The sequence below is a fragment of the Pteronotus mesoamericanus genome, unplaced genomic scaffold (genome assembly GCF_021234165.1).
Source record: "Pteronotus mesoamericanus isolate MK-2021 breed Mesoamerican mustached bat unplaced genomic scaffold, CSHL_Meso_final contig_41, whole genome shotgun sequence".
Taxonomy (NCBI): Eukaryota; Metazoa; Chordata; class Mammalia; order Chiroptera; family Mormoopidae; genus Pteronotus; species Pteronotus mesoamericanus.
This window is the reverse complement of record NW_026555152.1, coordinates 9,997,550-10,025,343: the sequence shown is the minus strand read 5'-3', so window position 1 is coordinate 10,025,343 and position 27,794 is coordinate 9,997,550. Positions and strand designations below refer to the sequence as shown.

The 27,794-nt window shown below is 46.1% G+C and overlaps 2 protein-coding genes and 1 long non-coding RNA gene across 4 annotated transcripts; 2 read left to right on the top strand and 1 right to left on the bottom strand.

Annotated features, from left to right (window-relative positions):
* The first annotated feature begins 1,074 nt into the window (after nt 1-1,074).
* NRIP2 (nuclear receptor interacting protein 2) lies at nt 1,075-7,325 on the top strand. The gene is made up of 6 exons (XM_054577077.1): nt 1,075-1,429; nt 4,641-4,793; nt 5,978-6,060; nt 6,399-6,520; nt 6,777-6,829; nt 7,127-7,325. Exons 1-6 carry the CDS (start codon nt 1,238-1,240, stop codon nt 7,217-7,219), a joined length of 696 nt encoding a protein of 231 aa, XP_054433052.1. The 5' UTR covers nt 1,075-1,237; the 3' UTR covers nt 7,220-7,325.
* Nucleotides 7,326-8,953: 1,628 nt separating this feature from the next.
* Nucleotides 8,954-21,729, bottom strand: ITFG2 (integrin alpha FG-GAP repeat containing 2). 2 transcript variants are annotated; one of them, XM_054577204.1, is made up of 13 exons: nt 21,528-21,729; nt 18,830-18,852; nt 15,731-15,826; nt 15,136-15,177; nt 14,778-14,949; nt 14,027-14,166; nt 13,421-13,569; nt 12,590-12,687; nt 12,341-12,394; nt 12,145-12,236; nt 11,227-11,344; nt 9,945-10,118; nt 8,954-9,863 (listed from the first exon to the last, which is right to left on the bottom strand). In XM_054577204.1, exons 2-13 carry the CDS (start codon nt 18,845-18,847, stop codon nt 9,760-9,762), a joined length of 1,257 nt encoding a protein of 418 aa, XP_054433179.1. In that variant the 5' UTR covers nt 18,848-18,852; nt 21,528-21,729; the 3' UTR covers nt 8,954-9,759. The 2 variants fall into 2 exon arrangements, with proteins under 2 accessions (XP_054433179.1, XP_054433178.1); XM_054577203.1 differs by lacking the exon at nt 18,830-18,852.
* Nucleotides 21,476-24,974, top strand: LOC129073533 (uncharacterized). Its single transcript, XR_008529444.1, has 3 exons — nt 21,476-21,605; nt 23,373-23,570; nt 24,617-24,974. It is a non-coding gene; the product is annotated as an uncharacterized LOC129073533 (long non-coding RNA).
* Nucleotides 24,975-27,794: the final 2,820 nt, after the last annotated feature.

Sequence of the window (27,794 nt, the reverse complement as noted above, 5' to 3'; positions counted from 1 at the left end):
AAATTTCCTAAATGTGCTGTATTCATATAGAGGAGTACTACACAGCAGTTCGAGTGAATGAACTAGAGCTATGCATACTTCATGAATGAATCTCACTAATAAAATATTGAGCAAAAAAGGACAAGTTGCAGAAGAATAAATACAATGGGTTAGGCAAAACTAAATGCTATGTTGCTCAGGACACATACACATGTATATGCATAAAGGGTATAAGGACAAGTGTGGGGATGACAATCACCAAGTTCAGGAGAGATATTATGTGGGGAGAAGGGAATGTGTGAGTGGAGATTCAGCTTTATGGATTTATGGTATTATATTGATTTTTTTAGGAGGTTCCCAAGTAAAGGTTATTGGTTCTTCTTTATAACTTTCTGCATGTTTGAAGTATGGCTTTTTTTTTTTTTTTTTAAAGAGCCAGGACTGGAGGGGCCTTACATAAAAGAGAGGGAGAGATTGGGCTTACTTGTGGGGAGGTTCAGAAATGCTCTTGCCACCCCTGGAACCCAGACCCCATAATAAATAAAATACAGACCCATCTGACATATGCCACACTGAAAGGCTCAGGCCAGAAAGGTCTCCCGTTGAGGGGGAAGGACAGGAGGGAAGGACATTTTGATGCTGCCCTTTCTGGTTCTGAACCTAGTTATTGGCGTGCACTCCAACCCCTGGGCTGCAAGAAACCCCGGTGGAGGTGACGGGGTGGGGGTGGGGGTCTGCAGAACAGATCACCGTCTACACCCACGAATGCACAGGCCTACATATCCCATTCACACCAAGCACATCCACGCAGGCTGCCACCCCCACACGACACACACCGCCTTTCAAACAACCTGGCATGGGCACCCTGACAGTCCACAGCACCTTGACAGCCTCTCACGCATGCACACACGCACACGCCCCCTTTCCACTACACACCCTGGCCAGGACCCCAGAATTGCAGGCGCTGCAGAGCCCGCCAGCTGCAGGCCCCACTGCCCTCTCTCCAGCGCTGGGTTTTTCCAGCGGAGCCTCACTCCCTCTACTGAGCTCTCAGGGAATTGGTGTCTGACGCGGCTGCTCCTGCACATTATTTATTTATTTCCTCTTCCTCCCTCCGAGACCCTCCAGTCAGGAGAGCTGCAGCCTGGGACGGAGGCAGAGAGGAGCCACAGGGACACAGGAGGCAGAGAGGACGGAGGGGACGACCCCTCAGAAGCCCCGACCCGGCTCATCAAGCTCAACAAGCCTCGCGCGGGCCATGAGCACCAGGCAGGAGGCCAGGAGAGAGGGGGGAGACTCCAGCAAGAGGGGACAGGAGGCAGAGCTGCGGGACCGAGCCCACCTGAGCCAGCAGCGCCGGCTCAAACAGGCCACCCAGTTCCTGCACAAGGACTCTGCTGACCTGCTGCCCCTGGACAGCCTCAAGAGGCTGGGCACCTCCAAGGACTTGGTGAGGCAGCCCTCTCCCCACCCCACCCTGGAGAACTCCTCTGGCCCTTTCTCTCCACCTCCCACCCCCTACCCTGAAGGTTGGGATAAGGACTTGTAAGGGCAGACCCTAAGCCTTCAGATTGCCCTCCCTCACTGAGAGTTGGGAGACAGGCAGTTCCGCCAACTTGAGGGGCTCCCTTTGGCCATGCTCAGCTCTTCACTGGGATTATTCCCTTAACTTGGTGGCTAAGAGACCCCATTCTCATTGCTCAGCTTCCCCTCTAAAATCCAACATTTATGTTGGAGTGAGCTCGGCTGTTTAGGAGCAGAGGTTTTCTGGGACACAGAAGCCTCTGGAGCGGTCATTTTCAGCTGAGAGGGCCTGCAGGATTGGCCAGTTTAGGGTTGCAACTGCCTTCCTCTCCCTTAACTGTACTTCCTTCTACCAGGTCTGGCCACTCATTTGCTTTTTCCCCTCAGAATGAAGCATTGAAGTCCTCCCTCCTTGCCAGAGCATCAGGATTTCCTACGGCTCCGGCCAGGCCACCTGGCCTCCTTGAGTGTCCCTTTCCTCCCTCCAAGCCTCCCTGCAGGCTCCTCTCCTTCCATTCCCCTGCAGCAGCTTTGGTCTCCACAGGGGATGGGGTGGGGGCAGTAACAATGAAGGGGTGAGTGGTTATATACACTCCCTTGGGAGAGAGTGGTTAGGAGCATGGGCTTTGAAGCCATGTTGCTTGGATTCAGATCCTGCTCTGACACTTACTGAGGCAAGTTACTTTATGTCTCTGTGCCTCAGTTTATTCATCTATTAAATGAGGATAAAATTAATCGTACCTACCTCATAGAGTTGTTGCAAGAGTTACGTGAGCTAATTCGTCACTAAAGAATACATTCTTTAATAAGAGCTAATATGTTCATAAAGAACATAGAGCAGTGCCTGAGTGAGAGAAAGCACTATCTAAATGCTATTATTATTCCTCCAACTGCTATTTCATTTAGCTTGAGAAAGGAAGCTCTGTAGGGTCCAGAGAACATGAACTCATATCTAGCCTCTTGCTCAAAGAAGAAAGGAAGGTTTTTGTACGAAGGTTTGGGGGCACTCTGCTCACTCTCCTGTCTCCTCATCAGAGGATCTGAGAGGAGGAGGGGCACTCCTGCAACCTGACAGGTACAAAGCCATTCCTGGGGGCCTCAGGCCACTCTGGCAGCCCCTGCTACCCAGGACCTGAGAGGCAATCATAGGCCCTCACTACTCTTCCTACCCTAGCCCTACCTTTCCATCGTCTTCCTAGTCAAATGTGCCCCCTCCAGGAATCCTGCCCAGAGGCCAGGCAATCCCCTAGCCCTATCCCAGCAGCCTCCCCAAAGGAAAAGTGATCAGACTGAGATTTCAAATCAGAGAATCTCCACGGGCTGCTCCTCCTTGCAAGCATAGCCAAGCACAGCTGAAAAACGATGGAACAGGGAAGCAGGTTCTCTGGCTCCCAGTGGCTAGAATCTTATAGCCTATACCCTTGGGGGACCATCCGATATGATTTCTGGGAAGGGCCATCCTATGGGAAAGGTGGGAGGAGAGCTGGGAACTACAGAGCAGCTCTTTCTGGCCAGTCCCAGAGCTTGCTGCCCTTTTCCCAGAGTTGGGTCTCCTGCTGGCAGCCTTGCTGACAGGAGCAGCCTCAAGGGCCTCATTAGGCCATGGGTGGAAAAACAATCCCAGGCTCCCACCAAGGGAGGGCAGGTGGAAATGCATGTGTGGAGCCTGGTGGGATACATTATTCTTCAGCAAGCATTTATTGAGTAACTACTACTCGCTGAACTAAGCCTTGGGATATAAGGATGTAAAAAATACAGACCTGATCTAAAGGGCTCTCCAAGTTAATGGGGGAGTGAAATTCACAAATGACATCTGTGAGAAGCATTACAAAGGGAGCTACCCCAGCCTTATGTGTAGAGGGAAGAGCATAGAGAAGTCAGAGAGGGCTTCCTGGAGAAGGTAAACCTGCACTAATTACCAGACGCACATCAAATCCCAGACCTCTCTCCTGAATAGTTAGTTCTTGAACAAACTGTGTGAGCTAGCTATCCAGTCTCAGGAAAAGGGGAGAGGAGAAGCAAAGATGGGAAAACAGGCTGGTGCAAGCAGTACAAGCAAGGTGGCTGGGGCAGGTGAGCCAAGTGGTGTGTGATGGGAAAGGGGAGAAGAGGCAGATTTGGGCAGTGACCAGGTCATCTGGGCTGTGGATCGCCTTAAAAAGTTTGAGCTTTACCATGTAAACAACGGGGGGGGGGGGGTAGTGCTTTCATGGATTTTTAAACAGGGGAGTAACATGGTTAGTTTTGTTTTATTTGGGTGCTTCTCAAACTTTAATGTGCAAAGGAATCATCTGGGCATCTTGTTAAAATGAAGCTTCTGATTCAGTAGCTTTTCTGCCTTTCTAATGAGTTTCCAAGTGACATTGAAGCTGCTGATGTGAAGACCACACTTTGAACAACAAGGGTTTTAGATAATCATTGACTTGGAGCAGGTGTGTCTGAGAGGCAACAGTTCTGGAGGCAGGTTCTTATGAACATAGGGTGGCATCCCAGTGACCCAGGAGAGCAGCAGTGAGTCTGAAATAAAGGCAGTAATAGAAAGCAGGGGTGGGCTGTAAACACAGGAGGCAAAACAGGTAAAATTTAGGAAGTGATTGGACAGGGTGTGGGGCTATGGGTGAAGGAGAGCGAAAGGATGACCCAACATTCTAGTTTTGAAGATTTTAACTTTATCTCCCCTTTTATTTTTATTTTTTGACTTCTTTTCATCACACTAGCAACCCTCGGACCTGCAACCCATTGAAGGATGAGGTCAAAGTGGGAAAAATGTCCAAAACAAAAACAAACTTGTAGATCTGAGACAGAATTTCTCCCAAGCATACTACTAGTTCCTGAAATGTCCCATCAGCTAACATTAATCTGTCTAAACCAGATGGGCCGTTTTTCCATTTCTTCATCTCTGAGCAACCCATTGGGGTCCCAGAAAAATGGCATAGTTTGATACTGGGGTCCATTCTGCTATAATGCTCTGACTGCTGGGAGCCTTGGATGAACTCCTGTCCCTTTCTTACTCCTGTGAGACTCAGGATGGGGTGGGGTTGGGAAGAGCATCCTGGGAAATCTAAGGTCGGGCAACTGAGCAGCCTGGATACTTGGCTTTATACCTATCTACCTTCATTGTTCTGTGTTGGAGCTAGCAGCCGCACAGTGTGATCCAGAGACGCCTGGCAGAGAGAAACCAGAGCTGGAGTCAGGGGGAGTCTCCCCTGGGGCAGGCCCTGATTCATGGCCAGGAGAACAGGAGGAAGACTAGCACACCAGAGATTCCAGCTCTTCTGGTCAATTGCAAGGTGAGAACCTCCCAGGGCATTGGCTTTCATTAACAATCCTGCCTGTGACTGGCTCACTTCACTCATTCCTTTCTGCCGGGGTGGTGAGGGAAGGAGGGAGGGGGAAAAGGAACCTCTCCTCTAAGCCTGGACCAAAAAATGGGATCCCCTATATCCTTTATTCTCTGCCTCAGACCATCTTCCCTCTGTGCAAGTTCATCTGTCACCGCCATGACTCCCCTTTTCCTTTATCAAAGTACGGTCTTTACGTGTGAATATGGAAATGCTCCTCAGTGTGCTCTGCATAATGAATAGTGTACACCTGGATGGAAAATGCAACCATCCTGGAAAAGCTCAAGTTGGCCTCATCATCTCTGGAGCCATTTAACCGCCCAACCAGCATCGAACCTTCCTAATATATTAGTAAATGCCCACTGCTCTTACGCCACTGTCTTTGCTCAGCATTTCCTCTGCCTGCTTTACAATCATTTTATATCCACATTCTGCAACCTTTTAAACTCAAATGTTACCTCTTCCTTGGGACCTTTTTGTTTCCCCAGGAGGAAATAGCCTTTCCTCTTTCTCAATGTCTAGGGCACGTTACTGATAATCCTTTGTACCATACAGTAGTTATGTTTTACTTCCCCAAGACTCCAAAAGAACAGTATTCATTGTTGTGCCTTCCAGCAACATCTGTGTATAGTATATGCTCAATAAATGTTTGGAATGACAAAACTGCATGTTTACAATAAGCAAGTGTACCCCAAAATGTCTGTATAAATCTGAAAGAAAATGAACGTGTCTTTCTTTGCTTCCCGTGGTGAACGCCTCTCTTACCCACATCTGAATTTCCTAACAAGGTACCCAGGTCTCCACACTCCTCCTCTATTCCCAACTAGATTTCTCTGACTGGGTGGCCCTCAGCCTCCCAAGAATTCCTCTAAACAAACAGACCTCCATTCCTGATCAAATTATTTCCAAATAGGTGGACTCACTTTTTTTGCAAAGTGCAGCTCACTTTTTTTTTTTTTTATCCCTTTATCTGAGCCAGTTTTGCCTCAATTGTATGAGTCCCACAAAAGCCTTTTTTACTCAGTTCATTCCCATTACTGGTTTCTGAAAGGGAATCACCCAAGGCCAAGAAAACGAAGATCCCAATCTATTCTCCTGGGACTCACTAAATCCCCCACAACCCTCTTTCTCAGTGCAGGGACCAGGTGCTTAGGGTGGCCGTGGACACAGGAACCCACTACAACCAGATCTCCACTGGATGCCTCACCCGCCTGGGGTAAGAATATGGCCCAGCATAGTGGATGGGGGATGGGGCTTCTTTGGGGAATGATATTCTGAAATTAGATAGTAGCGAATATACTCAGAGTATACTAAAAACCACTTGATTGAACACTTTAAAAGGGTGACTCTTATGGTATATGAACTGTATCTAATGACGATGTTATTTAACAAAGAGTTGACAGGGGCTGTGGCAGGGAAGACAAAGATTTAGACTCTATGTGGGGCTAGGAATTGGGTGAGAACCCAAAGTGTGGTGGGGAGGGAGGGACATTAACCAGCAAAAGGGATGGGGTCGGGGTTTTGGTGGCCATAACCCTTGCTTCCCAACCACAGGTTAGGGAAAAGGGTCCTAAAAGCCTCAGCGGGGGACCTGGCCCCTGGCCCCCCTACCCACGTGGAGCAGTTGGAGCTGCAGCTAGGCCAGCAGACTGTGGCGTGCTCGGCCCAGGTGGTGGGTGAGTCCTCCCTTCATCGACAGCCCCACTTCTAATGTCTCCTACCTTCCCCTCCTGGGTGAGGCAAAGGCAGAGACGTCAGCCCTGCCAGCACCAGACGAGTTGTCCCCAAAGATGCTCTGACTATCCCCAATATCTGAGCCAAGATTCTCAAGACGGGGGGATGCGGTGGGCAAAGAAGGGGCATGTGCTGATAGGAGGGCAGCCGTGACCCCCAGGTACCCTCCAGAATCCTGTTTTCAAATGGTTCCTGCAGATGCTGAGAGTCCTGAATTCTGTCTTGGACTGCAGACTCTGCTCTCTCTCAAGGTAAGGAGGATGCCAGCACTTTGGGGCCTGACCAAGGGCTGGGGAAGAGAGACAGGAGACACAGGTGTGGTTCTGGTTCTGATGAGAAAGACGCAATGTGCAACTGCACCTTCACTTCCTTAGAGGCTCCTGATGTGCCCACAAGTGAAAAATACAGAGAACTGGGTCCCTCCCTGTCAGGGGGCCAGGTGAATGGACATAGGGGGAAGCAAGGAGCAGGAAAAAGCTGTGGGAAGTGGGTCTGGGAGGGAGGTTACGTGCTGAGGCAGGCTCACTTTTCCCCCTCCACACCCACAGTGCTGTATCGACCTGGAGCGTGGAGTGCTGCGGCTGAAAGCCCCCTTCCCAGAGCTCCCCTTCCTGCCATTGTACCAAGAACCTGGCCAGTGACTGCTGTCCCAGTCAGTCCCCAGGAGGAAGCACTGTGACTTAAGGGAAGAGCCATGTGGGGTATGGGGACATTATAGTACAGCCAGGCAGCTGGGGACTACTTAGTCTGTGCCTTTTGTCACCACCTTGACCCTGCTGTTCCATTTCTGTCGGCCACATTCTTCCTTGCTTCTTGGCAACTTCCCTATCCCACAGTTTTCCCAGAGACAGCCCAGGAGCTCAAGGCTCTCTCTGGTTGCCCTGTTTTTCTCATTCCCCTCCTAAGAAGAGCAAAGCTAAATCAGGGCTGCAGGAAATTACATAAGCAAGACAAGGTTCCAGGCTGGGCCCCTGGTATGCTAGAACCTGGCCAAGTCAGGGGCTGCAGCCTGCTGTTGTCCTCCCCTGTCCCCCAACTCCGCCCCAAACCCTCTCAACTGCCGTCACTCCCCCATCTCTCTCTTCACCTTCTGGGCTTGGTATCTTTCACAGCTGGATGCCACACCTCACCAACCGGCTCCCTAGCCCGCCTGGTGTCTACCTTTCTGATTCTGCACACGTCTGCTCACAGTTCAGTACGGGAAGAAATACTGAATGGAATAACTCAATACAATAGGAAGGTGGTTTGGTAGAGGAATGCCAGCTCACAAGACTAGGAGCTCTGTTAGTTACCTTTTCTGAGCTTGCAAATATCTGAAACCAGTTACTAGATTACCCTGTGCAAACCCTTGGACACACCTCTAATATTTACCCCAGATAGTCATCCTTCTCTACTTGCTTTTTCACCCACTGGGCCCCTGAACTTTGGGGGGGTGTATGCAAGAGCCCTACAGAGAGCTCCAAAGGTGGACAGGATGGTAGAATTGTCAGTACTAAGACTTCACCTAACCCATATTCCTTCTTATTTCTAGAACTACCCACCTCATTAGATCTTCTTCCTACCCCTCATCTCTGGCTTCCGTAGGTGGATCTTGCCCTGTTTTGGAATCGATGGCTTTCCATCCCCTAGCAGGCTCTAAGCCAAAGCAGAGACAAGGAGGCTCTTCTGACTTCACTGTGAAGAGAGGAACTCAAACCTTAAGAAGCCAAACTCCTGAGTGTCTTTCTGGCTGGTTTGAGCCTCTCAAATCATGGATGTGGGTAGAGGAAGAAAGTGGTGTAACTAACCTCAACTAGGGAAAGAGGACCTTGGTCTGGGAACAAACTCTTGAGTGCAGGGTAGATTAGAGAAGAACCAGGACACAAGAAGCTGCCCCATCACACCTGGCCTTACCTTTCTCGGCCAAGTCCCCTGCCCTCACAGTGAGAGGGACTCACTATCATGTGTGACAGTACCCTGGTCCCTCACTGCCTTGCTCCATGACCTCGGCCTTCCTGATGTCACCCTGTTCCTCTCCCTTCTGCCTCCTGCTGCTTCTGTAATTGCAGACCTCAGACCCCAGGCCCTCACTCAGCTGCTTCCCCATTTGAATAAATACCTGTTTCTCTATCATAATGTCCTTTTTTGGTCTTCCTTCATGCCCCTCAGAGGCTGAATGATAACTCTGCCCTATTGCCTTCAGAAAGGAAATGTGAATGTGGACGCTTCCCCAGGCCGACCCATCTGGCTGGGGTCAATGTAATCGAGAGCAATGGCTTTCAAATTCCTTTGAACATAATTCAAAGCAGAAAATATGAAATATACTTTATATTATACTCAGTAAACACATACAATTGAAACAAAACAATATTTCCTTATATTGAAAGCTATATATTTTTCATTCTATTGTATTCTATTTCATTTATTTAAAAAATGCTGACTGCAACCTACAACTTGAAAGATACTGATTTAAAGCACACAGAATTCAAACAGAAGGGATATAAACGGCCAAGATATAATTCTGATTATGGTCTGGATCATAAAGTTGCATCAAATTTTAAATGTCTATTGTCTGACAGACAATAAGGTGTTTTGGGGGAAATGATTGGGTGGGAAATGGAGCAAGGCCTATGAAGCTGCACAATACTTGAACATGGCAAAATGAAAGTGCTGGTCCAACTTCTTCGGAAAATAAGAGCAAAATCATCTCAGGATTGCTGGGGACACAGAAAACTGGGACTAAAATGTCCTGAAAGACCCCTCAAAAACAAAACAAATAGCCTTTCGTTCCTGTAATTACTACTGTGAAGGACCTGGAGTTGTGACGTGGAAGATGGAGCTTGGGATGGGGTAGAGCCCCTACCTCACTGTTCTACTCAGGCCGAAGCCTAGTTTCCTTCCGAGTATAGGGGCCACAAACAAGTCTCCTTTCCATACAACAAGAGTGGGTTAGCTCTGGGGAGGGAGCAGTCCCAGGCGGTGTGGAATAAAGTTGGGGTCCTACAACCCCGCTGATGTTGTAGGCAAGGTACACAAGAAAATGGGCAGAGGGTCAACTTGTCTCTTCTTTCACCAAGAAGACCATGGGATCTATAGTTTAGTCATCCTAGGGTTGCTGCCATCTGCCCACACACCTCTGTAACGTATGTTCCCTATCTGCCAATTCAGAAGGTTCCCTCTTCAGCTAAGAGGCAAAGTCCAGCTACGTGGGATCCTGGAGGCTTGCAGGAGCACACTTTGGTGGCTGGTCAGGATGGTAGAGAGTTTGGTGAACCAGGGTGCGGACTGCGGGGAGGTCATCAGGATCTGAGGGCAAGTAAGGGGCTGGTAAGAGGCTGCGGCTCTCCTGGGCCCGATTCCCCAGCCCCGCAGCTTGCTGGGCCTCACCTATGCCCAGCTCCTTCAGCAGGCTCTGGTACTCTGGCTCAGTCTCCAGCAACTTCAGCAGATTTGTAGACTCCATCCGCTCAAGCTGTACCTCCCAGTACACATAGATCTTCTGGTTGAAGGTGACATACACGAGGCAGGGGCTGTTGCGGCCCTCTTTGCAAGCATAGAGGCCTGGGAGGTGTGGGTGGTGAGACAAAGGTCAAGAAGTGTCAGTCCAGTTGGTGGGAGGGTGAGAACAAGATAGGGGCACTAGAGTCAGTGGTTCTGATCCTCCCACAGATGTCAAGCAGAAAACTAAAGGCTCTCTTTCTAAGTCTACTCTGTTGGAAACTCAGTAAAACAGGTAAAACAGTAAACAACTTGGCCCATTCCAGATATGGAAACACCATAGTAACAAAACTCAGGCAGAACAGCATCCAAAATTGTGATACTTGATTTTGTCATCACAGTGCTAGTGCTGGAGTAATGACTAGTCTTGCTAGTCTAAGGGGCAGATCAGAAACTGAGGCTTCTCGGAGGTGGCAACCGCTCTGCAAAGGCACACCGACCTCGCAGGTCACTGGAGTGCGTAGGCCAGAGCACTGTTCAGTTCTTCTCATTTCAGTAACCACAGATATCTCCCTGTCACCGTGAAGAGTGAGCACTGGCTTCCAAGGTCCCAATTTGGAACTAATGGCTCTAGGACAGTGATTTTCAATCGGTGTGCTGTGGCAGGCACACTAGTATGCTGCGAGAATTCTTAAAACGTGCAATTCCTGTCTATTTAGTCAGGGGCACTGACCTCTTTTCCCTATAGATGGTCAAATTTAAAAAATGACAACAGCCAACATAACAATAGCCGTCCAGTGTGACTGAATCAAAGTTATACCTATTTTTTTGGTCAGATCAGTAAAAATACTATTTTTGGGGTGCTGCAGAAATTTAGTAATTAGCTTGTGTGGGCCATGAGATGAAAAAGGTTGAAAATCACTGCTCTAGGAGAATGTTCATCAAAGAGTTCCCATATACTCAGATGGGAAAGAGCTCTCTGCTATCTTTACACAGATAGATGATAAGAACTCATCCCATTCTTTAAAATATTCAGAAATGGAGATGCAATTATCTTTTATTTTTCCTTATTTAAAACTGTAAAGATGGCAATTTATTACCTGCCCATCACCCTCTAATGAAAGAGCCAAGGAACTCCTTTGCTTATGAAGACTCAAAGGAGGGGACACGCTGAGAATACAAATGAGGCAGACAAGTGTGGTTAGAGGGGGGCCGCGGGGCAGGGACCCACCTGCACAGAAGGCTCGGACATTCTCATCCACTTGGAAGCGGACAACCGTGCGGTTGTGATCAATGATATACGTCTGTCCGTCCCAGGCACAGGCAACCACCTCCTCCTGCCCGTTGCCCTGCAAAAGGTCAGAGACAAGACTGCAGGGGTGGTCGGGAACCCTTTTAGAAAGAGCTCTAGTGACGGGACTGGATAAAACATAAAGGAGCTGTAGACTTGGCTCTGGGTGACAGACAGCCGGCTGAGAAAGAAAACAATCGTATGTCTCTTATTGAATTTCTCCCATGTGCCAGGCGCCAAAGGGGCTGCTGTCCGATGAGCCACCTCACATACTACAACCACCACCCTGTGCAGTGGGCAACATTATTCCCAATTTGATCCTGAAGGAACTTCAGCTTATAGAAATAAAGTCATGCACCCAAGGTCACTCAGGTGGGAGGTGGCGGAATCAGGCTTCCAACCCAGGCCTGCTCCACCTGACCTCAAAGCCCCGTGCCTCTTCTCCTGCCTGCATCATCGAGCATGCATGACGGCAGCACAAAGAGCAGCCCCCATCTGCAGATTCAGGGGCCACGGCCTTGGTAAAGACAGACTCACATAGGACAAGAAAAAACTTAATACACAGCTGGAGTTGGGACTGATGACAAACTTCTGGACCCTAGTAATTACTTGGTTCTCTTTGGAGCTTTTTCTGCTGCTGAAAGGTACTGAAACGTGAGATTCCCCAGAGCACAGAAAATAGTGCTAAGCACTGTGTAATAGGGGAACCACTCATTTCAAAGGGAATTAGACCTGGCTAAAGAGGGCCTTAAGATAAAGGTTTAGAGTTAACTATTAAGTGAGAATGGCCTCACTGAAACCTTGTATCTCCATGTAAAGGAGGTAGAAATGTTCTTCTCTACCAGTTTTTCCACCCACCGTGACATCCAGTTTCTCGAGGGCAAAAAGCTGGTGATCCACCTGCACGGACCACAACAGCTTGTCTGCTTCCTCCATAAGCTTCAGTGTCCCTGCAGGGGAGGAGGTGGGCTGAGATGGGGAGAACAGGACCCCTGAGAACAGGCATACAACCTCCCACCCCAGCAGGGGCCTGCAGCTCACCCAGGGAACTTACCATCCAAGGTGCAGAGGGCAAAGAGGCCAGAGCCACTACTCTCAGGTGTGTGGCCTGTGGGCGGGACAGAAGGACCAGAAGAAGAAGATGTGAAGGTCAAGGAAAGATCAGAGCACACGGGGTGAGGGATGGCCAAGGGCAGGGAGGGAGGGAGGGAGGACCAGGACTAGAAATGAGAGAAGGTCCTGCATCTCCTCTCCCAAAAGTAATGTTTTTCTCAGCAACCTGCCTTGTCCCACCCCGCTTCACCTCGTTTGATATTGCCAATGAGGTGAGTAGACACATTCTTGTTGTGGATGCGGCCAGACGTCTGGTGCAGCACGACATCTCGGGCAGCCGGGGTCTCCCTGTGGGCAGGAGACCAGGGCACTAAGTGGGAGACCAAATGAGCTTTAGTTCTCTGGCACCTTTGTGGCCCAATCTCCGTAAGAGTTCAATATTACGCTAAGTGAAATAACCCAGTTGGTGAAAGACAAATACCATATGATTTCACCTGTAAGTGGAATCTATTCAACAAAATAAACTAATGAACAAAATAAACCACAGGCATGGAAACATGGAGCAGACTGAAAGTGACCAGAGGGGATGGAGGACAACAGTGGAAAGAAGGAGAAGAGACTAAACAAAGAACATGGACTAACGACCCATGGACATAGACAACAGAGTGGGAACTGACTGTGGGAGAGGGGGGTTGGCTGTGGGATGGGTGGAGGAGGGCAAAGGGGGTAAAACTGAAACAACTGTAATAGAATAAACATGATTTAAAAAATAAAAACTTTACAAAAAAAAAGAGCTGCTGAGGCGTGAATTAGCTAGGAACCTACAGCTGACCTGTGTGGCCTGTGTGGCAAGTTGGAAAGAGAGGGACAGAGCTACCAGGCTCGAATCTTGGAACCTCTTCCAGATGCTACAACATTAGAGCCAGGATTCCCTGGGTCCCTTCCTAGGGCAGAGGTGCTTGTGCTGAAGCTAGCTGAAGCAGCTCTGCCAACTGCAGACGCATCTGCTGCCGTGTACATCCAGCAAGACCCCATCCTGCTCCCATGTACCCCATACCATCCACAGGCCTGCACCCCTTACCTGCTGCTCTCCGTGGTTGCCTCAGAGGTAGCAGAGTGCCCAGTGTCCTTGTTCCAGGTACACAGCAGAACTGCATAAGCACAGCCTGGCTGTGATACCATCAGTTCAGGAACGCCCAGGGATCCTGGAGTCACCGAGAGACTGTCCACCTGCACCAGGGAACAGACGCTTAAAGGGGGCTGGAGAGAGAGGAAGTGGGACCCTGCAAAGAACAGGGGAGAGAAGTGGAGTAGGGGCCCTGGGAGCATCCCCCAGGCCTCAAGGGTAGCAGTGGTAGGAATTCTAGAGTTCACAGGGCTCCTGCCTGGTGCCATCCTCTTCAACTACACCATCTGGTTTCCTCTTCAGGGTCCAGATCCAGACACAGACCACATTACACCCACCTTCACATTCCTAATTCTTAGCACTGGGTTCCTTCCTATTTGCCATTACCAGCAACTTCCCCTAAGACTCTGATTTGAAATGATCTTTAGATATCTCTCAGCAAGATGATTTTCCCTTCTTCCCAGTTGTATCATGGCCCACGACTGTTCTCCCACAAACCCCCTCCAGGAGGCCTTCCTCCCTGCTCTCTAGGCTCCGGGGTCCCTCTACTCAGCCTCTCACCTGACCTTCCAGCGTCCATTTCTTGAGTGACACCAGCTGCCCTGTGAGATGTTCAGTGCCCTCACCCAGATCTTCCCAGCGGAAGGCTCGTACCACACGGTCTGTGTACCCTACCACCAGCTCGCAACACCCATCTCCATCTGTGGTCCAGAAAATAAGACAAGTCTGGAGCCAAAGCTGCATTCGTCAGCTTGAATCCTACAAGCATTCCATCCCTACTCCTCTGCTAACATCACCGCTGGCATTTTTACCTGGTATGACTTCAGGCCCATTCTCTTGTGGAGCCATCTCACACGCTCTGAGTCTGGTACAGCTTCCCCTGCCCTTCCTGTACTGACGGCACCTGCCTGTCTCTTGGTCCTATCCACCCACCCGCTCATAGGCCCTGTCACTGCTTTCCTCAGATGCGTACTTCCAGGTGTCCTGATCCATCCAATATACCTACCACCAGCTTTGAGACAGCTTCTGGCCAAAATATCAGCATAGTATCTATGTAACTCACTCCCTTGCCATCTTCAATTGTTGATCAAGTGCCACCTTCTCAGCAAGAACTTCCCTGACACTCCATTTAGAATTGCTACCTCTACCTCAGTACTCTCTGGGTCCTTTCTGTGACTTATTTTCTCGATAGCAATTGCACAAATAAGTACTGATCACCACCCTGCCCCACCACCACTGAATCCATTGAGATCTGCTCTGATACCCAATGACTCTTATTGCCCCGACTGCCTGCAAAGATAGCCGTGCCCACCGATGTCGCTGATCAGCATGACCTTGGTGTTGGCAGGGATGTGCTGCTTAAAGACAGGACGCTGCTCCTCTCCCATTAGCGTCTCATGGTGCCCAGAAGCATCCAGGGTCCTGGCAGGCGTCAGGTCACACAAGTGAAACCAGCCCTCAGCACTCACCGCCACCACCAGGTTCTGGGAGAGACAGGGGTATGGGAGAGGTGGACTGGGGAGGGAGGTTTGAGCACAGACTGATCATTAGAACACAGAAGTGAAGGCTAAAGCCATAAACTCTCAACTGATTTCCTCCTTGAGACAGGGATCACTCCAGCTAAGGTCTTGGAGTTACACTGAAGTCCCAAGATTCCCAAAAGTTCTTACCTTTCCTTTATTACATATATCTCCAACCCCAACGCAAGTCAGCTGCAAAAGAAGAAAGGGAGGCTCAGGGAGACACAGAAGAAGACCAGTACTCCCTAATCTCCATGAAGCAGGAAGGAGCAGGTTTACTCATTACTACGCTTGCCGAAAACCTGTGCCATATGACCTATACTGATAGTCTGCGTTAATCGAGTTATCGTGCTATAGGTTTGGTTCGGTTTACCCAGACGGCACTATGAAGACCTGAAGTAAAGGCAATTTGGGCTCAAAACAAAATGTCTACAAAAACAGAAACTCAATTTAGCAAGACTATCATGTTTCTAGTCTTATTCAAATACTACCCCCATTTTTTATTATACTTTACAAGATCAGACAATGCTGGCAGTTTTCCTACAGTACTTAGGGTGTCTCTCTCATGTGTACATGCAAGCACTGCCTGGGGGCTTCCCTCCCCGAATCAAAAGGACACTGAACTTAAGCGGAGTCTGGTGAGTTAGGACATACTGATGAGCTCCTGTGTTGGTCTCGGCCTTGACAGTTTCTGGACAGAAAAAATCCCCTCCCCAACCTCAGGCCCAGGTAGTTGAATACTGACCATTCCCTGGCAGGAACAGGTGAGCCATGGCCGACTCTCATCATTCTTATACACAGACAGCTTCCCACTGGTGTCTCCCACCACCAGTTCATTTAACTTTAAATGGAGAAAGAAGTGTTAACATGAGATCCTGCTGACCCACCTCGAACTATACCTATCTACTGGGCCCATCCTGGGGAAATCACAGTCCATCAGCTTGAATCTTCATCAATCTTATTAAAAATCTGTTGCGACCTACACAGCCATAGTTTTCCAACATTTTTTATTTCCATGGGGAAAGGGGGATGGGGTGTGTGTGTGTCAGGGACAGGGGAGGTCAGAGGAATGGGGGAATATAGACTCCATCCCAGAAAAGTTTTGACATTTAACAGCTCAATGCTCCAGATGCTTGACTTTGGCTCTAATTAGTCCATTACAAATAGGACACATAGGGTAGGGCAAAAGTAGGTTTACAGTTGTTCATATGTAAAATAATATAGTAATTAATAATAATACAAGAATAAACTCTGTTTAGCATACTAACAACTGTAAATCTACTTTTGCCCCAACTTTTATTTTGAAAACAACCCAAAATATTCAACTTTGGGGGAATTTAACTCCAAACTCCATATTCTATTAGGGGCAGGTAAAAAAAATGTCAGTTCTGGGGACCCTTCTTCCTTTAGTAAAAACTTTTGATCTTGGTGTCATATGAGTGAACAGAGGGATGGAGGCGCCAGAGTTGGGAGCGGCACGAAGGGGCTGCTGGGTGTCAGCATCCATGCTATGAACCTCTGGTGCCCTCAAGTGGTGACTAAGCTCTCAGGAGGTCAGGCTCCCTGCACGAAGCATCTTCACCACTATTTGTATCTGAGTGCTCCCCTTCCCAGGGGTTCCCCAAAGGCTGGCCATACTTTCCAGGAGGTAACAATGATAATAAGGTAGCTGCAAACCCTATTTCTACTAACAGCTTCACAATTTCCCCTTGTGGGGACATGCAACACCCCCTTCCTGTCCTCAAAGTACAGTGAATATTAGATTCTTAGAAGACTGAATTTTAAAGGCAACAAAGACAACAGAAAAACAGTAAGGAAAAGTTAGCAATGAATTGGAATTTATCAGTAATGATTTAGTTGATTTGAATCTTACATTAATTATTTTTTAATAGTTATGGGAGTTACTTATGGGAATATTAGATTATAGAAGCATAAAACAAGTTTATTTACATTAAACCCTCTACACCTGACGTTTCAAATACAACTGCCCTTGGAGGACTTCCGCAGATGCATAGAAGAGAAGCTGTGTGGCACAGAGGTTCGGAGTGCAGCTGCCTGCATTGGATTCCAGCTCTCTATGTCTATATTTCATTTATAAAATGAGGATCAGGCCCTGATCAGTGTGGCTTGGTTGGGCCTTGTGCTGCAAGGGGAACGGTCACCGGCTGGCTTCCCAGGCAGGCTGCCTGCCTGGGTTGCGGGTTCGGTGCCTAGTTGCGGCACATGCAAGAGGCAACCAATGGATGTTTTTCTCTCACATTGATGATTCTCTCCCTCTCTTTTTCTCCCCCCTTTTCATCTCTCTAAAAATAAATGAATAAAACCTTCTAAAAATTTCTTTAAAAAATGATAATCATAAGAGTAACTACCTCATAAGGTTGTTGCAAGAACTGAGCTAACAGAGAAAAGCATTTAGAAGTGATTAGCACACGTGACTGCTAATATCAAATGGTTTTCAGCCTCCAGTTAAACACCTGCAAAGCTAGGGATCTTAGCATCTTTCATACAGTCCATTGTTTTCTTTATACATTCATTTCAACAAATGAGTCTAAAGTGGGCCTCGATAAAATGTTTATTTAATAGACAAATACCAACAAAGATTGTTTTAAGAAACAAAGAGAAATCAGAATGAGAGAATGACCAGTTAGCCCTTGAGTTTTCAGGTAAAGCTGGACATCAAGTCAGGGATACAAAGATAAAATGTCACAAGCTCCCTGCTGAGAAGGACCTCACAGTTTAACAAGGGCACAAAGGAATAAAACCATAAAACAGTGTGGTAGTTGCAGTGAGCCAGGCAGAGAGTGAGGCAATGGCACTGGAGGAGGACATTCCCAGGAGAGCCCATCTGCTCTCTGGCAGCTACGGTAGTGCCCCCTTATCTGTGGGGATACGTTCCAAGACACCAGTGGGTACCTGAAACTGCAGTGTACCGAACCCTCATACAGGGGTGGGCAAAAGTAGGTTTACTCTGCCATTTTGATGTTCTTTGTTGATAAAGCTATTATAATACTAATCGTAACCTGCATGTCTTTTTCCATATGAACTGTAAATCTACTTTTGCCCACCCCTGTACATACTATGTTTTTTCCTATATATACATACTCTGATAGTTTAATTTATAAGTTATGCACAGCAAGAGATTAACAACTACTAATAAAATCAAATAATTATAACAATATAGAGTGCTATAATAAAAGTTCTGTAAATGTGGTCACTCATTTCAGGGGGCCCCTTGTTGAAGTCTTCATATAGGCTCAATTCTTTCCCGTGTGACTTGTTGCCATCAAGTGGAACATATGTTCCACTCATGTCTCCCATCGACAAATTTAAAGCCTGTTCCACGAATCATGCACCATGTCCATCACTTTTGTAGTTCCAGGTGCAACAGAAAAACAAGCACAAATTTCTTTTTCTTTCTTCACAATTTCAGATAAATTTGTTCTAATCATAGATCTTAGCAACCTCAGTATATGATTATTTTTCTTTTCTTATCAAGTTGAGAATATTCACCTTTTCACCTAAAGGAAGCACTTTACCACTCCTATTTGGCATATCCAAATTGCCAAGATCACCACTCTTGTGCTTTGGGGCCATTAAGTAAAGTAAAGGTTACTTAAACACAAGCACTGTGATACTGCCGTGGTTGGTCTTGATCTGATAATCCAGATGGCTTAATGACTGACGGTGGGTAATGTATACTGGACAAAGGGATGATTCATATCCCAGCTGGGACAGAGCGGGACTGAGCAAGATTCCATCATGACACTCAGAATAGCACGCAATTTAAAACTTATGAATTATTTCTAGAATTTTCCATTTATTTTATTATTATTTTTATCCTCACCTGAAGACATTTCTTCATTACTCCTAGAGAGAGAGGGAGGGCAGAGGGGGAGAGAGAGAGAAACATCGATGTGAGAGAGAAACATCGATTGGCTGCTTCTCGTCCTAGGCTCCCTGACTGGGGATCAAACTTGCAACATTTCAGTTTCTGGGAAGATGCTCTGACTGAGCCACACCAACCAGGGCTGGAATCCTCATTTAATAATTTTGGACTTCTATTGACTGCAGATAACTGAAACTGCAGATAAGGGGTGACTACTGTATAATGATTCCCAGCAGTTCTGCTTCTCTGCGGTTGATCCTGACTCTGGAGGCCACTCAATGACACTAAAGAACCCTTGCTGGATAGTACAGCATCAGTCAGAGATGCTGAAGGAGAAAGGAGGTGAGATCTTTCTGTGATCTGCTACAGCCTTCTAGAAACTTTTTCTCCCATGGTGTAGCCAGGCTTAGGAGGGTAGTTCTAGAAGGTGTGCATTCTATTCATGGCTTCTCCCTCTGATCTAGCAGAAAATAAATTAGTTTCAAAGAATTTTAGGCTAATGGTTTATTAGAATGCCTTTTTTATTTCCATTTTAGAAATATTTTATTTTTTAAAATTTATTTATTTTTAATCTGAGCTTTTTATTTTTATAATTAATTTATTTTTTATTTCATGTTTTCAAAATAAGTCTTTTTCCTGCCCCAAATCTCCAAATACTGGCCTGGAGAACCAATAACAAAATTTCTATGCATACTTATGCAGGCTGAGTGTACCACATTTGACCACTAGCCAACTATCTCAACTACTTGTCCTTTCAATTTTTATTAATAACAGGCAGAGCTCTTCAAATTGCTTTGAGATATGATTATATTTGCTTTTCATAACAATCCTAACTTATTCAACAAACATTTACTGAGTGCCTACTATGTGCAAGGCACTATTCTAAGTGTTGGGAATATAGCAGTGAAAACAAAACAACAGAAACAGATAAAAAATTCCTACCTTAATGGGAAAAAAGGTAGAATATCCCTAATATTGCAGAATTGGATATATAATAGTGCAATTCACTTGGAAAAAGACAATTTCAAAAAAAGGTGGTGCTACGAAGCTATAAAAAAAGGTATGTATTTTTCTCTTGTAAACAAAGAAGACAATCAGATAAAAAGGAAAATAATGTACATCTAAAGTCATTTTGCCAGTTTACTATTTAAAAATGCCTCCCTTGATTTTTCTCATAAAAATTGTCCTGCTTGACATATGAGGAAATGTGAAAGTCCAGAAAACATAATACAAATTCATGAAAAAACTTTTTCCTCCCTAGAGAGGGTAGAGCCAAGAGAGGCCTCATTAAGTACCTCTCCATCACAACACAAAGAAGTCTGGAAAGAGGGGAGGATGTTTTAGCCTCCCTCCCCCCACTTTTTTTCAGGGAAAAGACAGTACAGAACAGCGGGGAGGCAGAACAGGAAGATGGGACAGAGGGTATGAGAGAAAGGTAATTAAGGTGCTTTGTATTAAAAGTATTAAATAGAGATAATGAAAAGATAAAGTCTGGGGAAAAAAGAGTGTTTCACGTCATCAACAGCCCCCATCCCCTTCGATGCTCCACTCCAGAACATTTTACATATTTTAATCAAAGCACCTCATTACTATCACCCCATCTGATTATGAGCTACCTGAGGGCTGAGGCTGGCTAGTTCATTTTGGAATTCTCAGAATGTAGCAGAGTCCCTGGAGAATGATGGGCGGTTCAATAAATATTTGCATTAAAATAGAATCAAATACTAATAATGGCGCTAACACTGAGCTGAAACTGTGTACTAGGCACGATGCTACCTGCTTCACCGGTATTAATTCATTTAAACAAGGAATGGCTCTTGAGGGAAGCAATGGTAGATGAAAATTATCTTTGTCCCTCAATCCAGGTGTAGCACTATAAAGTTTCCAGACATCTGCGGGTAGTATGGAGCAGGTACCACTGTAAGACATTAAGATTGGGGTGGTGAGGGCTTCGGTTGCCTCGCGGAGGAGCTGTCTACCAGTCTGAAGGTGAGGCAGATAGAGCAATGTATTCCATTCCATCCTCGCAAGGGGCCAAGTGTAAGCGCAAAAGAGGTGCTTTTTTGCGGGAGGGGTGTGTGAATCCTCACGAGATGACACGTTTATTGATATGAGTGAGTGAGAGAGAGACAGAGACAGAGAGAGACAGACACATCGCTGTGATGGATTGCCTCACGTATTGGCCTGGACCCAGGATCCAACAAGCAACCTAGGTATGTGCCTTGAACAGGACGAACCACAACTTCTACGTGTACAGGATGACCCTCCAATCAACTTAGAGACCCCGCCAGGGCACCAGAGGAGCTTTTTAAGCTTATTTTGAAGCTTTGGAAGCTAAAGTGGGGGAAGGGTAACATCTGAACCAGCGAACCAGGAAATTTAACTACCAGAGTTTACTAGGCTCTTTCGGTGAATGTTACTGAATTAGACAGAGACAGTTACCCATGCTCCTAAAAGAATACCAGACCAGTGCACCAGCCAAACTCGGTCAGGAGCACCAGACAACTTAACCTATCTGTAAAGTTCTTTCCTAGGTCCCCCACGCAAGCCTTATCGCGCATGCACCACTCGGGCCGCGGGCTTCCTCCACTTCCCTGGCCCCGCCCCGGCCCTGCGCAGACCCGGGTAGCGTTTCTTGCAGTGCGCATGCACTGACCGTATCGTTGTCGACGTCTCCGAGGCAGATGGCGTGCGGGAAGAGGCTTCCGCTGAACTCCAGGGCTACGCGCTGCACGTAACTAACCGACCTCATTGCACTTCTAAGGGCTAATGGTGTCGAGGGGCCCTGCTAAATGTTTTCCGAGCCCCTCCCGACAGCTGCCAGAGCGGAAGGCCACCGAAAGCAGGAAGTTACGTCACCGCCTGAGCCTCCAATCCTGGCATTCCTCACTTTAACCTTAGCGAGGAGGCGGGTCTTCCGATCCTTCGGGGCCGGGAGTTAGGGGGGAGTGGGGCGGGGAAGCTTGCGCAGCTAGTGATGTGAATGACAGAGGCGAGGGCCATTCCTTTTCATCTTAGGGCTAGAGCGCAAGGGTAGACAAACCCTAACCGGACTCATTTGTTCCGTCGGCTGCAGGGTGCTCTAGTGCTTGACCTTGTAGTCTAGACCTCTTCTTTTGTTGCCCTAGCAATTGAAAATTTCCTGTCATCAGATCACCCCTGAGAAACATAATAATCGTAATAACCGGCAATTGTATGCTTTCCAGCAGTGTGTTTTAGAAGTTACCCTTTAGGAATTGTGAAAACGATGTGAATTGAAGCAGCATTTAAAAATACGAATAGGATAGAATAGAAAATATTAAGTGGTTCATAGTAAGTATTGTTCTTCTGAAACCTTTGTTTCAATTGTATATATTTATGTGTGTATATACTGGCTAATATATATTAAAAATTTTTTTTTGCCGGTGTATGTGCTCTGTGGTCAGTAATTTGAAAACCACTTGGTGCAAAACACATTTCACATATTTCATGTAATTAACACAACAAACCTGTGAGCTTATATTATTCCAATTTTTTGGATGAGGAAAATAGATTCAGTAAAATTAAGTAACAAGGCAGAAAATGGTAGAGGCGGAACTCAAACCAGAATTATTTGATCCAAAACAGCAGATCTTTTCTATCACTTATGTAGTAGTTCCTAGGAAAGTCCTGAGGCTACAAGTCAGGGTTGCTTAGATGCTGGGTCTGCCCTGCCCTGTGACCCCCCACCATAAAGCCCTTGCCTCCCTCCCTCAGTAGCCTCACTCTGTAGTATAAATGGGACATCACCATCATGGTTGGCTTCTTAGGGAAACTTTTCATATTGAATCGAGTCCAGTCTTTCTTTGGGGTGCCTCATCAATCAAGGCATCAGAAGTATTATTTGTGAAATTCAGCAGGTACTCCATGCATTTTAAGGGTTAGGTCTGCTGGCCCAGGCTGATTTATACATTGTTCTTTCAGAATTCAACACTGGAAGTGAGGATATGTACCTCATCTGAGGATGCTAGACCAGGGGTGGTCCTGCTTTCTGAACCTAGAAAAGTGAAGGTGCTGGAGGGCAAGACCTTGGTGGCTGGGGGCAAGAGAGGAGTAAGGGCACGTTTTGTTCTATGGGTCCCTATGTGTCTGATGGCCAGATAAGATGAGAACAAGGAACAAACAGATTAAAACAGCAAACAAGAGGCAGTCTAGGTAAATACTGGGACAACAGATACACTGAAGTTTCTGTTTCTATGGTGTACTGTGGGATTGACCAGGTCCATTCAAAGGCTCTGGGTTACACAGGTGTACCTGGTACTTTAAATGCATGATCTCATTTATGGAGGGATTGCATGCTACCTCATCTTGCTATACCACATCTCTATTCTCTTATCCTAGCTCAAACTCCAAACTTCTTGTGAGGATTTAAGGGAAGGAAAAACAAAAGCCAGTTTTAAAATATTAACCTCTAAATGTCATTAAATAGTTTAATTATGTTTCTTTTTACTAATATTTCTACATTGTTTTTTCTTTTTTCCAGCCCTATGAATGAAATTGTAAAAGAAACAAACAAAAAAACTAATTCAGCATGAAATTGATGAGGATGACCCTGCTTCTTGCCATGTGTCCTGGCCTGACCCAGTTCTCTGAAATCATACTCTGACCCAGCTCTCCACAATGCCTTAGTTTTATCTTCCTCATCACTTGGCCTCTTGTTCTTGACCTTTGTGTGTGGCAGGTACCTATTTTTGTTTGTTCTGTTTTTGCCATGAAAGTCATGTCATTATGACCACAACTCGGATACCATGCCTTTTGGCTTTTGTCAAGAGAGCCAAATAAAGTTAGGAAATGAGGAGAGATGAGTCTCCAGATACAGATGGCATGAATCAAGTCTTTTCATTTTTATGCCACTCTTACCTTGTGTCAATTACTTTAATTGCACTAAGTGTTAAGTTCATAGTAAGTGGAATACAGGACTAGGCATTGCAGAGCCACATGGACATCCCTGGCTCTCCAAGGAGCACCCTTGTTCGTGGCTCTTTCTAGTGGGATAGTTGGTCAAGCCTCCATGTGTACCGTCTACTGCCCATCCTGTTTCAGCCAAGCAGTCTTTCAGCATGGATTTTGGCTTATTCCTTAGAACTGCTTAATCAGGCCATCTTCCTGGTTAGATGACATGGATATAGTTATGTGGGTGGCATATTCTTTACAAACCAACCAAACAATAGCTTCAGTAGAAACCAGCTATGGGAGGGGAGGCATTCAGTGGGAAATATTTCTAAGGAGATTCGTTGTCCGCTTATTCCTCCAAGAGTTGTCAGAGGGGTCAAACTCTGTCTGCTGAGGATGCCCAGGTAGGAAACAGGGCCTTTAAAGCTCTTTCTACAGGTGAGGCCCAGAGCCAGCCAGGGCACATTCTGGGGACAGGACCTAGGGCTTTCTAATGGACTCAGTTTGAGAGACTTTCTTATTCCCTTCCCCCCTCTAGTTCACAGTGCACCTTAGCATACTAAATGCTGTGAGAAGTCACGAAGTACAGAAACCTGATTCTTAAACTTGACCTGAGAATTACGCAGAACAAGTGTGGGCAACCCTCTGAGTGAAATACTGTTATTCAGAGCTTTACTTCAAGTCCCACCCAGCACAAGTTTGGCCCCATCAGAAAGGACTGACTCTGGAAAGCTTTGATCCTAAACCTATCAGGTTTTTTTTTGTCTGTTCAAGACTCTGTTGGCCATTAACTGAAGGATGATAAGTAGTTTTTTTTTGTTTGTTTGTTTTAAGGTTTTATTTATTTTTGGAGAGAGAAGGAGAGAAACATCAATGTGAGAGAAACATCGGCTGCCTCTCGTTATGCCATCCAACTGGGGACTGAACCTGCAACCAGGCATGTGCCCTGACCGGGGATTTAACAGGTGATGTTTTTCTTTGCAAGAAGAAGCCCAATCAGCTGACAGGGCGATAAGTAGTTCTTCCTTGTCAGTGAAGAACATGAGGAAATGAGTTTAAAACAGAGGATGATGAACATGTTTTAGAACTAGATAGAGGTGTTGGATGTACAGCGTTGTAATTAGACTAAGTGCCACTGAATTTTAAAATGGCTTTTTGTTATATAAATTTCACCTCAATAAAAATAAAACCACCACCATTTTATGTGTGAAGCACTTCAAACAGTGGAACAGGCAATCCTCAGAGGCATACACGTTTTGGGGGTTGGTAATAGAGTATGGCTGGTCCCTTCTAGCCAAAGAACTCTCAAAGTTCATGAAGGCATTGGTTTTCTTGATCATTCCCCTTTAGAAACACTTTCTGAGTCTCATTCTCACTTTGCCTCTCAAGGCATATTTGCTGTTCATTATATAATAATAATGTTTTGTTATGATTCTTAGATTTAATGGGGGTAGTTGGTGCATTCACATTATCTGAGGTTGGCAAACAGCTGGGGAACTATAGCCATAGTCAGCAATAACACTTTCCCAAAAGAGGACAAGTTTTTCTCTTCGAATGCCTTCCAACTCTTACATTAGCTTTAATCAGCACTGCCCTTAGCCCATTGTTACTCATCTTAAGGGTTACAAGGCCCTGAGGTGTTCTGCATTTGGAAAGGGAAGATTGGTCATTGAGACAGAAGGAGTAAGGCATGAAAGTTTCCACTGTTTGTTTTTTTTAAACAAGCCAGTTGTTTATTTTATATGTATGCTACCAACAGTATTATCTCTCTGTCTTGATGTTCTTCCATGAATAAGTTGAGAAACAGATGATGAATCGATGATAAGTGAATTGACATTCGGATAAACAGATGGACTGGATGGACGGACAGTTTTCAATTCCACCCAAAGTGTATGAGGCTTCCCTTTTTTCAACATCCTTGCTAACATTTATTATTACTGACTTTTTTGATAATAGCCGTTCTGACAGATGTGAGGTGGTAGCTCATTGTGGTTTTCCACTATGTGATTCTCAATTTTCCAGTAAGTTTTCTAAAAAGGTTCTATTTTTTAAAAAGATTTTATTTATTTTTAGAGAGAGGAGAAGGGAGGGAGAGAAGCACCGATCAGTTGCCTTTTGCATGTCCCCAGCTGGGGGCCTGGCCTGCAACCCAGGCATGTGCCCTGACTGAGAATCCAACTGACTGGTGACCTTTCTGTTTGCCGGCTGGTGCTTAGTCCACTGAGCCATACAAGCCAGGGGAAAATGTACTATTTTTTAGCAGTCCCGCCTATAATGTCTTTTACATATTATTTCTCCAGTTGAGACGAGATACACAATTCACGCTTACACCGTCAGGGTGGTGTGGCTGATAGTGAAGGAGAGTCAAATGTGTAATTATGTGGGCAAGGCAGACTAGGCCACACCTTAAAGGGGCCTGTGATAGATTTTGACCTTCTGCGTAAATTAAATGGGAAATCATTGACAGTGTGTTAAGCAGTTGGAGGGATACAGTTTGAATGCTGTGCAGTGAAATGTAGACAGGCCATGAGAAAAATGCAACATAGGGGTCTTGTAGACTGGAGGTGCCCAGTGATGTTGGGAACAGACTTGCTGGAGTGGAGAGACTGGAAATACAGTACTTGGGAGATAAACTTTGTAGAACTTGATGTCTGAATCAGCACTAGGGAGATAAACCCTATTTAAAATTTTCCAGAAATTACTTGCAAATTTGCACTAACAGCTGAAAGTACTGGTTGCTTTTCCCCATTCGAGCACATTCTCTCCATATGGAAAGATGCAGGTGTTGGTGAGGAAGGTGCAACTAGCTGGGAAATGAATTTGAGCATTGACTCAGAGCAGAGTGGAGTAGGTGGTAGGTTTATTTTTAACCTTAGACTTCTGGCCACTTTAATAAAACATCCTCCCAAGACAGTTACAATGCCACATAAACCAGGGCTTGTCCAGCTACAGGGTACTACACGAGTGGTGGTTTTTATTATTAGTTTTTTGGTTTTTTTTTTTACATACTGACTTTAGAGAGAAGAAACAATTTGTTCCACTTATTTATGCATTCATTGGTTGACTCTTGTATTTGCCCTGAGCTGGGATCAAACCCACAGCCTTGGTGCATCACGATGATGCTCTAACTGAGCTACCCAGGCAGGGCACAAAAGATTGTTTTGAATTCTTTGATTCCTACGGAGGGACTCAGAACTGGAAGGAACCTCAGGAGCACTTTGTCCATCTCCCTATTTTTGCAGTTGATAGGCTCAACTTGCCCAGGGTCACATGAATCTCATGGCGGACTTTGGATTTAAGAGATCTCACATTCCAGGTAGACCTTTCCAGTAACTTCTGAGCTTTAATTTGTAAAATGGGATGATGCATCCTTTGTAGGATGGTTGCAAGGATGTTAATCCACATGAAACTCTTGGCTTTGTGCTAGATTCACACCATGCTTAATGAGGGTTAGCTATTATCACTGGTTCCAGGGCCACATCTAATATTGGAGTAACACAGACCCCCACAAGCTCCAAGCCCAGGACTATGATGTGAATCCAGCAAGCAAGGAGGGATACTGGGAAAATACCCCCAAATTTTTTTTACTCCAGCACCAGCCATGTTATATGACTTGGGAAAACTTTTTCACGTTTGTTAATCTTCCATAGTAAAAGTATGGAGGAAATTCTTATGGAGGCACATGGCTAGGCAGGCTAGCTCTGTCACTGTGCAGGAATTAACAGCCCGTACAGGAGAGGATAGGGGCATGGTCAACTCTGGCCTGTTGCCTGTGCTCCTTGGCTTCTCCCCAGGGCTCCATGCTATTATAGGGGTGAAAGGTCAAAACAGAATAAAAAGTTTTTCATTAGGGCCCAGAAAGAGGTTGGAAAGCCTGCTTGAGTGCCTGTGTTCCCTGGCTTCAGGACTGTTCTTCCTGCTTCACATTCATCATGAAAAGATCTCTGACAGGATGTTAGTGACTTCTGGGATTTTATCTTAAGAAACCAAGGGTGCTTGCGCTTTTTGCACC